Here is a 13,700-nt window from a genome sequence, read left to right as displayed (position 1 = left end):
TTGCTCAGAATAAAGTAACAAAACTACAGAGAAATGGAGAGATGTTGCTAATTTCTTTATCAGGTTTTAAACAAAAATTTTAGCAATCTGTTAATCACAGTTGCCAGACTAGAAGTTTCAATAACATTAAAATATAGCTATTTCCTCTGTAGATTTCACATGTAAAATTGCTCTGTGCCTTCGCCTTCCCCTTTGTCACTGTGACATGACTGGATGTAGAAACAGTTTCATCTATCAAACTAGTGTTTTTGTCACTGACTTTGATCTATCAACTTCAAGAATTAAAATGATCGCTAATATCTAATATGCAAACCCTATATTTAATCAGTATATTAAAATATCACTTAATTTAATTTTAGAAGACTTATTTAAAACATGCTTTATTTTTAAGATGAGAGAGCTTCATCTTGGTGGCATTACAGTAAGTTGTAAATTATCAAGGAACAAGCCGTTTTAGTTTACATATCACTTAAATCTTTACATGAGCTTGTATTCTCTTAGTAGTCCTCTAGCAGCAAGATCAATACTTTTAGAAAGAGATCAGCCTAAACCGTTAATCCACTGAAGAATGCTATTTGTGCTATAGCTATCCTATTACACAGTGACATTCTTCATTCCTTGTCATGTATGAACATGTCAAAACAAAGAACAAAAGGTGCAAAAGAGAAATACTGATTCCACCCTTGCCCTTCCCAGTTATTAAATTAAGCACCCGCCCTTTAATTTTTTTGTTTTAATTTAAAAGCCATCGAATATTTAACACTAGGTTTTGGGGTTTGTATGTTGGATTGTTTTAGAGATGCATTCAATTGTTCAATCGACCTTGTAGCAACAGATCGCAAGTGGGTTTTTTAGTTCTGTGGGTTTTTAACTGTTGAAAGCAAAATAAGTATCTTTCGCTGTCTGCTTTACAGTACTGAAAGAAGTGAGAAGAATGAATGATGCGCAGCAGGATTCAACAATACTGACCTGTTTGGACAAATACAAATGTCATGCATGTAAAATTTAATGGCCTTAGACTGCTCCTTATTCTTGAAATGGTAGTCTGCCAGAAGATAGTACAGCTCAGTCACCACAGGTGGAGAATAGTCTGCACCGTCCGGGAGCGACGGTGCCTGAAAATAAAAGAAAAGTAAATGTTCACATTAAATAAAATATTAAATGAGCTGCACACTTGCTTCTTCCTTGTAGTGAAAGTGGCCTTTTCCATCAGAGAATATGAATAGTGAAAGATTCCACAGATACACAGAGCACTTACAAGCACTAATGAACTTCTCACGCTAACTCCATATTAATCAATATTACATCTTGCCATTCCAAGACTAAAAGCTTTGGTGGTGTCATTCCATTTTAATGCAATTTCCTGAGGAAATCCAACATCACGGAATAAACCATTCCTTTAACTATTTCACTATCTCAAAGTCAACATAAAAATAACAATAATTTTTACTCTTTTCAGTTTTTTAAAGCAATTAATCATACCTTGCTGCATGTTCCTTCAATATAGGCAGATACAGTATCTAGGCTCAGCATAGGCTTGTCTGTTCGAGGAACAATTGTAGCGGTCTTCTTCAAAAGGTTGGCCAAATCGGCAGACACAGTACTGGTTTTGTAACTGTCAAATTCTGGAAGAGTTCTAGGCTTAAAATATTCAAACATGAATAAAGCATCTTCCCATGTTAGATCAACCTGAAGAGGGAGGTAGATGAGAGGGGAAAAAATTTATCTCAAATTCCAAAATTCAGAAGTCTACTAATGAGTTTCTGTGGCTTTTCTAGTTCATAAGAATATACATATTACCCTAGCAGGAAACAAACAAAACCTCCCAAGAACAGAACAACTAAAGACATCATTAATCTGTGCCGCGCACAAATATAGCACACTGCTCTCTGATTTAAAAGATATTGGGCTGTAACTTAGTGTATGACACCGGAAAATAAAGTGGTTCTACGTGCTTAGAAGAGTTGCCCAGAAAAGCTGCTAATAAGCAAGAATAAATTGCAAGCATCCTGAGTGATACTGAGATCGTGGGAGAGTTACAGAGGAGAAAAGCTCTACACCTTCAATTTCAAACTCAAGTAAGAATAAATCAAAATGGAATCAGACAAAATTTTGAGACTCAAAAATCTTCAAACCCTCTGCAGAAAGGTGCTTTCAGAATTTATTCCTCATTTTCCCTTCACTTTTCTTTCTTGAAAATAGTAAAAGAAGAAAAAATTACGGTTCTCTTCTGCTAGACTAAGCTTTTCTCCTCTTATCGTTCACCACATTCCTTACATTAAATTCTGCTTCGGTACTGAAAACAGGGAAGTCACATTACTAAAAACCAATCTGTCAATAATTTCAACAAGAACTTTTTCATCTGGAATTGCCCAAATATAACAGATTGGAGGGGGGTGGGGAGGGGGAGAGGGTAACCCCATTATACTTCCTTTCTTTTAGTTATTTCCATTTTCTCGTTATCTTAATTTTCTAAACGGTAAGTTTAAGAGACAGAATTCACAAATATTCAGTAATTAATAACATAACTATTTGTGTATTTAAAAAGGTCTGTTCAAAGGTGCCAGACAATTGGGGTTTTTTATATGCAACTGTTTTTCATTTATAATTCTATTATCACTTGCATTTGGTAAATGCAAAACTCATCTGAGGTTTCTGAAGAAAATCAGTGATGTTTCAAGGCAGAGGATTGCTGACCTGCTTTTTCTGTCCCTTCTTTAACACTACAAACCTCTTCCCAAGACACTCTGTAGCTGCTCCTCTCCAGAACTGAACTGAATTTCACATATTTCTCATAAACAACTACCATTTTTACCGTGATAAATTTCAAAACAAGCTATTATGTAATTTACTTGCACAATATTTAACAGTGACATTTTTCACTTTCATAAACTGCAATGCTGTCTGCAATTCTCTTCTCTCAAGCTGACTTCTCTCTAATTCTCCTCAAATGCAAATAACTTCTCTGTTGAAAACAGAAAAGTAATGGCTCAAGAGAACTGATTTGTTGATAGCTTCAAAATGTCAGAGTACTGTGAATAAGACTATACCAGCATCTCATTTCAAATATCTGACCCTCTCTATTCATAAAGGTTGCCATATTTTTAAATGAGTTTATTTTCTATGATATGTAAAATTCATACATTTTACAAGGAAATAAAAGTAATCTTTCTCCAAAATATATCAAGGTGCATTAAAACCAAACACGGGTGTATTTTTCATCACTTCAGGATACTGGACTGACATTAAATAACACAGACCTTACCTGCTGTACTGAATGTTCTTCTAGGTACCTTGCTTTGCTTTTTTTGCTAGGGAAACCATATAAACAATAAAAACACTGTTCCAAGGCTGTTTCCAGCTCTTCTTTGTATGGATGAGTATCTTCAGAAGTGGATGCTGCAAGTTCTTTTTGTAGCACTTGAACCTACAACACCACAAATACCAATGAAAAAGTCATCTGCAAGCTGAAGTCTGCATTAAGTTACCTAGTTGTCTGAAGGCAGGTGATAAAAATGATGTTAAAGAACTACGCGGATTTTTCGCCAAGTTGCTTCTGTGAATATCAACACCGCAGTTTGTCAACCCTGTGAACAGGGCATTGAAGAATTTCTGCCCTAATTCACAAACATCGATTTCCTCTGCATGGAAAAAGGGGGATGGAGAGGACTTTGCAGAAAAAGAAGGGAAAGCTAATGAAAATCTGGCTGAAAGACTTTGCACACCACTTCCAGCAACAAGTGATATGGTGAGCAGACAGACAGTTCGCTAACAGAAGGTGATCATCTAATACTAGCCTAGAGAACGCACTTTTGTTTAACATCCTTGAAGCTGCCTTTCTCTTCAAACAATTTGTCCTATTTTATTTTTGTCTTTCATTACCCTTCCAACACCTTCTCGTCTCTGAAAAACAAATTCTTGTGCTCAATAATACCATCTTCTATTTTAGTTTAAGAAGTGGGCAATTCTGTGACCGAAAATGGAAGATTTTGTTCAAGATACCTGATGACATTTGCAGAGATCTAGCAGTACACACACTCGCAGCTCTCAGTTTTCTGTAGCTTGTCCAGGTTCACGGGGTGTGCTCTCACACTCCCCAGGCTCTGGGTACAGGCACACTGTACAGACACAGTTTCAATTCATCCCTTAGGAGCACCACATCGGAGGGTAAGCTCCAGTCTGGAAACAGGCTATTTTCATGACACACGGTGCCTGAGCTAACAAGCCCTCCATACCCAAGGCAGATGCACCCAGAGGCAACTCAGGTGCATCAGCATTATGCTCCTAATACCAGAGAGACTGAGGAGAGTAGGATGCAGAGATAATCTAATAGTCCTAAACTGAATCAGCCTCAGCACAAACACTGTTCATTAGCTCCAGCCCTACCAGGGTGAGCCAACTCCTGCAGAACCCCTCAGGCTCTCCGTGCCATCCTTCCTAGCTGTATAAATTACTGTCCTAGACACACTGCTGCTCAAATGCAGAGGTAGATGGGGTCTGGCACTGAGCTGTGGCTAATAAACTCCAGGGAGTTCTGAGAAGGGAAATCAAGAGATTCCCGAGTAGCTCTATGCAGAACTAATCATGATTTTCTCTTAGCTGAAGGTAATAAACCTAAATGAAGTCAACCTGAAGCTATAAGGTGCCACTGAAATTTCCCTGTAGAGCACTGGCCAATCAGTGCCACAGTACCATATTATCTGGATTTTGCCCGCAGCCCAGACTGTCAGTACTCTGCACAGGGAAAAGCTGACGGCACTGCTGTTTCTAAGCTAAAGTGAGGAAAAAGCAATACACATAGAAATACTCTCCTGCAACCATGGGAAATTTCTTTCCCAGTGTAACAGCTAGACCCCAGGGAATAATCTTAAAAGGGTCAACAGTGAATGGGTAACTCCTTTCAACTAATAATGCTACAGCATCACTGCCCAGACATCCATTTATGGAGCATATGAGATCTTCTAACACACCCATCTGATCAACCGAGCAAAGAACTGCCTTCAGACAAAAGGACATAAAGGACTGAAGTAATTTGTCATTCTCATCGCCTTTGAGCAACAGATGAACTCCAAGTATATTTGAAGTTACATTTAGTTAAGTACATGAAAACAATATCATTATATTTTGTGCAGTTTATGATATAAAAATCAAGGCAGATGCAATCAAACAAGTCAAATTTATCAACAGCAGAACAGCCAAAAACATCACAGCCTCAGGATGAAATCTGGTTAATACCACACTGCGAGCAATCAACAGCGTCCCAGATGTGTCACTGAGGACAGACAATGGCCTGCGACTCTTTACAACGCAATGTTACAAAAGCTTTGAAAATAGTATTTTCTGCATTTCTACTTCATATGAATGATTAGATTACCCTTCAAAGCACAAGATGATTATCTTCAGCACTACCTAAATTCTGCGTATCTTCTCAAGTACCATACGTTCTAACGGATTCACGATAAACTCAGTACTGCTCATCAGAGAACATCTAGCTGGCTGCATATGACACTAAGATTTCCCTTTCCTCCCTCAGTCCACTATTTTAAATCCCTTTTATACTTGTGTTATTGGACTAGGAGAAAAAAAATAGACCTGAATGTAATGGAGGCAGATTAACAGCACATGGGAAGAAACAAAAGTTCACATTGTCGTCTGTCTCACCCGTGTGTAACTGAGTAGAATCCTGTTTCCAGCCATCAAGAGCATTAAATCTACTTAACTGTAAAATCCGTATCAAATATTTGAACTCTGAGGAAATAAAGGCATGGTATACAAGGAAACCGGTCTCTCTCAGGAGGAACAGCTACACAACGTTATTGGCAATCACTTTAACAGCATTTTCCCACTCACGATATTTGGTACTTGCTTCTAGGGAATTAACTGGCTCGTTCTCTGTGCTATGGCTGGTTACTTTCTGGCATCACACTCCTTGTGGCTGAACCAGCGTTATCTGCTCCCACAGCAAACTCTGCTTTCTCTCCTGTCTGAAAGACTGAAGTGCACCCCACCAGAACGCCCTGTTGAGATGGCACAAGCCTCTTGCCCAAAGTTTGCCATATCCATCCTGCCTAACTTACCTCCTGGCTGGGGGTCAAAAGCCTTGGCCACTGCGGGAATACTGGAGCAGGAAATATGCTCCATCCACACAGACAGCTCACCCTCCAGCAAGACATTTGGGAGGTAAGCAGGAAAGACAAGTTTTTCTGTTTCATCTGTTAACTCCCCTGACATTTCTCATGCTCCCTCTGCTGTTTCTCTCATAGACTTGGGGCAACTGTTCACCTCCAAGAGCTGGGAACTTAGAATTGTTACTCTTAATTCTCAGAAGGCAGCTAAAAATTAAGAGTTATTACTGAGTAAATTGTTATTTGAATATCTAAAATAAAATTTTTAATTTAAATCAGAGTAAACCTCTGCTGCAAGCAGGGCAAGGGTGTGGCTGAGCTACCAGACACAGAAGGAGAAGATAAAACTGGGTACAGAGTCAATATTCAGGAGTTCCCTTTCCACAGGTCACAAGCTACAAGCTGTTTTACATGTTCCATTACCACAAATAAACTCCAAACGACCTCTGACTTTACCACAGGAAAGAGTATACAACCATGACAGATTACCATATTACCAGTCAACTAGATAAATGCTGGCAAGCACCAAAAGTGTTTATGAGCTTCAAACATTACCTCCGCTGATCTTTAAAGAGTAGAAGCTGTACCTTCCAAAGCTAAGCACCACAAAATTCAAGTAATTCAAATGAAGTTTTATCATGATCCATGGCTGACACAGGCCCACATTTCTCCTAAGTACTTGTAATAATCACTTAACACTTCTCCAGTGCCTTCTCTTTCAGGGCAAGGTAGATCATTTATTAATTCCCATTTAAGATGTTTGTAGAGTACAGAGTTGGTTATACTAAGGCATCTCTTGTCTGACAGAAAGTCCTGTTTAGAAAGCATACCGATGGACAGGGGTCTGGAATAACAAGACTTTGCTATTCAGATTACACTGGCTGAAATGTTCATCCGTTTGTCTGGGAGAAGGAGGAAAGTGGATTTAAAAGTGTATTTTTAACACAAAGATGAGGCAATAAGCAACCTCATATAACTCTGAAGTTTTTCCTGCTTTGAGATGGGAATTGGCCAGATGACTTTGAGAAGTCTCTTCCAACCTAAATTATTCTATGACGCTGACACTTACATAGAACTTGAGAAGAGCACCGTCTGAATTGCAACACCAGGATCTTCTTCCCAAATACTCATGAGCAGTGTTCAGCAGCATGAGTGAAGAAGGCAACATAGGGGTATCCGGACTCACTGAAAGAAAGGAGTTGGTAAATATTTACATAGCACAGGACTGAGTTAAATCCAACTAGTCAATGCTTCATCTGGCAAAAAGAAGTTTCCTCTGTGATAAGAAAGTGATGTTTGCATAACCCTCTACTCCCTACGGTCAGCAAGGTAAGACGACAAGCATTTTCGTATTTGTATTCCAGAGCTCCAATACATAAAACTCACCTTCCTCTCCCTGGTTCTGCTGCTGCTGCTGCTGGCAGCAAAGGGATCGAAAAGCATCTTCCTCATGCTGGATGATCCTGTGCAGGATAATCCATGGAAGCACTGAGGAGACGTATGGTTCTTTTGGTTCTTCCTGCACTGCCATGCTGCAGTCTATGATCTAATAAAGCAGCAAACATCACACAAAGTGATACAGAATAAAAATCAGGTGTGAATTCTTTCCAAACAACCTGAAGTTGGTAATGCATTTTATCCTAGAGAAATAATCTGAAGTTGAGACTCCGCTTCTCACAATGAGTGGGATTAAAAGTCCTACAAATAAGATCATCTGATATGGGGAAGGGTAGAAGGTCATTCCCCCTACCTTGACATCCTCTTGCACCATCATTTTCCAACTAGTTATTTCTCTGTTAATACCATATACAAACAATTCAAAATAAGCAAATGAGCAACAAAAATTCTTTATGTTAGTAGGCTCCATTACTGTACAAGAAATTTATCTGCAACCCAGTGAGGAAGAGGAACTTAGTTAAATGAACTTCTGACTTCACCAGATCTTACACCAACTATTAAAAGACCAACTAGAATCATTAGCAGATGCTATAGAATTATCTACTACTAGAGTATTTCAGTGAATGCTTTGTTCTCCAGAATTACATTACCTTCCATAACACAGTGACAGACAACTTTACACAACGAGAGCATGATTTTTATGAGTAGTGAAGGTCCTTGGCTTTTCCTGAAGTAACTGGAGATCTGGGAGTTGCAAGCACACTGAATTTTGACATTAACTAGCCTTTCACTAGCCATTAACTAGCTTCTTAACAGAACTGAGTCTACTGGACTGAAAAACCATTCATTAGTTTAAAGGTTTGAAAGTACCTTCTTCAAAGGGCTAAAACTAGCTGTATCTGCAATGCTAGAAACAGCCTGCATATCCATTTTTTCCCTGCTTTTCTCATCGCCACCTCTGTTTTTACTGGAAAAACCCTTAGCTCGGCCAGCAGTTGCAAGCAACTCTACCAATTCGTAAGGCTTACAGGATCTTGTTTTCTGGCCCAAAACACACACAGCCAAGATCAGTGCAACAACTCACCAACTGCACTCAGCCAGCCCAATCAGTCTTTGCATTACTACCATTTCAAACAGCGTAAGAAAATAACGTTGTTCCGTGCGTTATCCAACCACCATTCTTTGATCATTTTACGCAGCTCATCACCTGCTGTCACTGATTCTAGCAGGGGTGTGCTCAGTGCATCTCTAACAAAGTGAAATGAAAATGAAGACTATGAAGGTACTGCTCATCTTCCCCAGACGTTCCCCCAATAAAAATGTAATCCAAAATGTCACTGCGAGTGGGTAGCAATGCAGACAGCAGCTGTATCATATCTGAAGGTCTCCAGAACACCTTTTTCCTAGTGCAAGTGAACAGGTTACCTGAATCAGATTGTTTGTTAATCGAACGAGACTTGGAGTTACAGAAGAGTCGCTCAGGATGCTGCTGACTGATGATAGTGAAGTATCTATTCCTGTGACCAGCTGTGTTACCGTAGCAACCCACTCCTCTTTAGCAGAGGCTGCTGTCACATTAATCATCTGCTGAATTGCTTCATTCAGAGCAACTTCTGAGTGTTCAAAGCATTGCTTGTAATCTTTCAGTTTGAGCAGGGAGTCCTAGGGAATGTAAATATGAAAAAAAAAAACTATTGTAAGGATGAGGGGTTTACTTTAATGAATGCACAGCAGGGCAAAGCAATACAGTAAATACAGTTACTGCGGTTTCTTTAATGAAACAGTAACAGAACACAGAATCACCGATCGTTTCAAACAATTCAAGTTTATTTGAATTTACCATTTTTCTGGCCATTTAATGTAGGCCTCAGACATCTTACATCTTTAGCCACATTCTCGGTCAGCAAAAGCTGGCATATTCTTTACGATGTTGATAAGCTATGGTGTTTAGACCATTTACAGATTTGGTTCCATGTTTTGCTTTGTAAACAGTAGTCATGAACCACTAACACCCACTCTAGATATCCTTTCATCCTGTTTTCAGGAATAAGCCTTAATCACTTAACCTCTAAGGAAGATTTTTTAAGAAACAAAACAAACCTGTAGGAGAAGCAGCTGAGCAGGTCTCTCTGGTATGGACGTTACAAATTCCAGATGTTTTGCTCTGCCATAACCATTAAAGCATAATGTTGGACGAAGCAGATGCACCACTGCATTATAATCCCCTGCCTCATAGAGTCGCTGGATCTCTTCCAAAGACTGGCATCTCTCCAGGGATTTTAGGTTCTTTTCAATCTGCAACCATCAGAGACAGCACAATCCAACTTTCACTTCGTCTTCACATAGACTTGACTCCTGACATAGCTCTACAGCTAAACTACTAGGAGAAATGTGAACTTTACAGCTACGTCCAGGAACATAAACCAATAAGAAAACACTAACACTTCACCCATTCCACAGATTTCTAATTAATATATAGTACATAACTTTAGTGCTATAATAATTTTAAACTTTGCCTCAAATCCCAAAATAACACGTTTCTACACTACAAGAATGCATCCATCAGACAGACTTTAAAGGAAGGAAAGCATCTCCCGTGTTGGAGTTCATCTCCTAAAACAGCAAGAGAAGAACAGAAGATGGACATCCCTTTGTTTAAAAGCGTAGGCAAATTGTTATGTGGAAAGCAGACTGCTGAAGTAAAGAGCTCATTTAAGCAAAGGTGAAATTGATGTTTAAGAACAGCAAATAAAACACTAATCTAATAATCTACTGGTTTACATGCAGGTGCTCTACTACTTCTATTTTGCATAAAAGCAATCTGAAGTTGTACAGGACTAACAGATCCAAAAGGTGGTTTTTTGAAAACGAGACAATGGCCTTGACATCGTCATTAAACTATGAACCTGTCCTTTCACTCTGAGAAAAATCTAGGACAGGCGTGGTAAACTTCCATCACATAAGAGCTAATTCATAGACGAACTTTGAAACTGGGAAGGATGGAGTGGGAAGAATACGCCTGCAAATTAATTCTTACCTCTTCTAAAGAAACAAGAGAATCAACATGTAGGTTAGGTAACCGTATGACGATGCTGCAGTCGTTGCCAGCTTTAGCTTGCATCGTAGTGGCGCTCTGTAGCATTTCAGTGCAGATGTCATAGTTCTCAAGTGCCTGTTCCATGTCCCCCTACAGAAACAGCACAGAGGAAAACAAACAAAAAAACCCCAAACCTAGAGTTCTGTCTGCAGCAAGGGATTTTAAAGCATGTAGAAAACGCTTAAATTCAATGCAGGCACTGACAGTGTGATTACTGCACATCCACCCAAATAAAAACAAACCCAACTGTCAATCTCAAAAAAAAAAAAAAAAAGGCAGTAAATCTTACCTGTGATTTTAATAACAGGTAAAACAAATCAGAGAAATTGCACTTAGCCTGCATAAATTTGAAAGGTTAATTTTCCTTTAAAAACATGGAAGAGTAAAACAGTAGAAGTAGTTCTTCCATTTGTGCAAAGAAAAACATTGAGTGAAGAAACATTCTTATATTCTGCAAAGCAAATGCATTCTACTAGCTCTGTCCAACTTCATCTGCATGCTTAAATGAGCTGACATTCACAAATCAGCCACAGCATCTCTGAACGACACTGATTTTAATTTGGGAAAAGTTTTATTTGTTCAATCACAAGTAAAACAAACCTGCAGTGCTAGAAAGCGAGCTTTCAGCCAGTACACCCGCGTGACAAACTCCATCCAGCCTTCCTCAAACAAATCTCGCTGCGAGGATGCAAATGACAGCTGCAACAGGTCTCCCAAGAAATGAGTTCCTGGGAAGTCAGGACCAAACTTTCCATTCACAGAGGCAGCAGGGCAATTTCGTGGGGAAACTGCAAATGAATTAATTATGTTTTATCATAAAGTTACCAGCATTCCATGAAAAGAGTCCCACATAACAGTATTTCAAAAGTACTGATCTACTTTAAGGCAAACAATTCACAGACCAATAAAACACAGATCTGAAAGATATTCATTAAGAAAAAACAGCTCCAAAATCCAGTGAATTCCTGGAAACATTTCTTCACATACATTGAGCGGTTTTTACAATGTGAAGTAAGTAACTTCCAGTTCTCACCTGTAGAGCTCTTCCCCTTCGTCAGTAGCCACTGATCTAATTGCAGTTCCATGCAAGATAGGCTCATCAACATCATATCCTTCAGAAAAAGTATGGAGATATCAGAAAAGAGTATACAGAAAGAAATACATTAAAAGAAGAATAAACACACCACTAAATCTGCAATTTACCTCAAAGAAAACCTTCAGCTTGCCCCTCGGGATTCCTATTCCCAAGCCAGAACTACTTCTTCCTCTGTCTCAAGGTGTATAATAGCATTTACAAATCAACAGGTACAAACTCAAACAATAATTAGAAGGAACATTTAAAAAATACAAAAAAAATCTCAGCTCATAAAAGAAGGTAGCATTGCCTAATGTTAGAAAAAAGTGACATCTTTTTTTTGTATCTGGCTGAAATAAAACTATATCAAATTGCTAAATCATGATAAAAGCATGTTTTCAAAATATATTAAAAGCACTGATACTTGACAAATAAAAAGTCTATATCCTATAATTTTTTCAGTATTTATCTCCATGAGACTACGTATGTACTCTAGTCTTATCAGCTTACTAATACTTATTGGATAAAGTTCAGGAGTACATTAAAAATCACCATGGATCTCTGGCAGCTAGTTTTGTGCGGTTAAGAATACACTGTTTTCTGATTAAATTTGTAGGAATAAGGGCTATAGGTCCAGCTGTGAAAAAACAGGTCCTTGTGAAAAGGTTCAAAAGTCCAAACACATTACCAGAATAGTCATTCACAATCTTAAAAACCCAAATTTATTACACTCAGGATAGCCTGCAGATCAAATTTAAAATAAATTCAAGGATGAACAATATTAGACAAGCACAAGGACAATGATTTTTAATAGTATAGCTACAAAATCTTGACTTTTAAAAATTTACATACAAGCAAGCAATTATGCAGTCGTAATGAGAACCAAGAAAATACATTTATAAATGTATTTACATTTGTTTAAAAATGTACATTAAAAATATACAGAAATAAGTCACAAGGTGTACAAAAGAGTTAACATCTGCTATGTACAATACTTTTGTTTGTTTTGTAAACTAAATATATGGAACTTAGTTTTCACAATAAATTTCTCGCTTTCAAAAAAGTAGAAACACTGTTGATCTGAAAAAATTTTTTTCAAACTGCAGTTACACCAAAGGTAAATAACTTTCCAAATGAATACAGGCTGCTAACATAGGCAGGCTCAGTGGACAGGTGTCGATACTGGTTTTATAATTTAGAAGTATCACCTTGTGTCACTAAGCCAGTTTAACATTAATTTAATGAACTTACCATTTTTTCCGTTTGCATTTGTGAAATCTACAGATTTATAAAAGTAATAAAATGGTGAAGCTAGTGGAGGTGGTGTTGGTTTGTTTGCTACTGAAAATTGCAGGTTATTTTAAAACTAAACTGTATTTACTCTAAAGCAGAAATGTTGACCTCAATCAGCCAGTGAGAACAGAGCAGCCTCTCTACTCACCTGATGACAAAACAAAACTTTGTGTCATATCAGAAGCAAAGCGAGGGAGGAAAAACAAAGAGCAACAACAGAGTAAAGGAGTAAAATGTATTTATGTCTATAGCACCTATATGCACGTGTGTATATATAGACACGTGTATTATGTATAGGGTGGACTTGCACATGGCATCACCCAGGTGCGTTCAGGAGCTCAGGAACGCGAGCTGCAGCACATCCACAGTTTATGAAAGGTGCAACAGCCGGGACGTGCAGCTCCCCAGACAGAGCTAAGCAAAACCTGTGTCTAATTTCTGGATTTCAGGGAGGTAGTTTTGGTACACAGAGAGCAACACAGCAGCAAACAGAAGCACAGGGAAAAACGTTTCACTACCTTGATGTGCTGATTACTTGAGTCCCTCAGTAATGGATTGGGAAGACTACTGCTGTGCTTTCTCCAGCTATTATAGATACTAAGGACCACCTCGCACAAGCCAGGAGGCCACTTCACCAGGAACTTCTGGCTGATGACTTTCAGATATCTCATCATCAGCTCCAACATCCCACCATTGTTCAGGGTATCCAGCC

General features: G+C 38.5%; 1 protein-coding gene across 1 annotated transcript in view; it reads right to left on the bottom strand.

The window, feature by feature from the left end:
• The window catches only part of CABIN1 (calcineurin binding protein 1), a gene marked incomplete at its 3' end in the record, with an annotated part of 38,290 nt that overhangs the window by 15,556 nt on the left and 9,034 nt on the right, over positions 1 to 13,700 (bottom strand). The window contains exons 12-22 of the mRNA XM_010136657.1: positions 13,507 to 13,699; positions 11,654 to 11,732; positions 11,221 to 11,408; positions 10,561 to 10,710; positions 9,624 to 9,818; positions 8,949 to 9,185; positions 7,512 to 7,671; positions 7,195 to 7,310; positions 3,266 to 3,427; positions 1,483 to 1,689; positions 970 to 1,115 (exon numbers count right to left, since the gene is read on the bottom strand). Coding sequence (XP_010134959.1) covers positions 970 to 1,115; positions 1,483 to 1,689; positions 3,266 to 3,427; positions 7,195 to 7,310; positions 7,512 to 7,671; positions 8,949 to 9,185; positions 9,624 to 9,818; positions 10,561 to 10,710; positions 11,221 to 11,408; positions 11,654 to 11,732; positions 13,507 to 13,699 — 1,833 coding nt within the window. The remainder of the gene's footprint in view (positions 1 to 969; positions 1,116 to 1,482; positions 1,690 to 3,265; positions 3,428 to 7,194; positions 7,311 to 7,511; positions 7,672 to 8,948; positions 9,186 to 9,623; positions 9,819 to 10,560; positions 10,711 to 11,220; positions 11,409 to 11,653; positions 11,733 to 13,506; position 13,700) is intronic.

This window comes from Buceros rhinoceros, unplaced genomic scaffold, assembly GCF_000710305.1.
Source record: "Buceros rhinoceros silvestris isolate BGI_N320 unplaced genomic scaffold, ASM71030v1 scaffold9990, whole genome shotgun sequence".
In the NCBI taxonomy this organism is placed as follows: domain Eukaryota; kingdom Metazoa; phylum Chordata; class Aves; order Bucerotiformes; family Bucerotidae; genus Buceros; species Buceros rhinoceros.
Note: the sequence above shows the minus strand (reverse complement) of the source record. Positions and strands in the feature narration are given on the sequence as shown.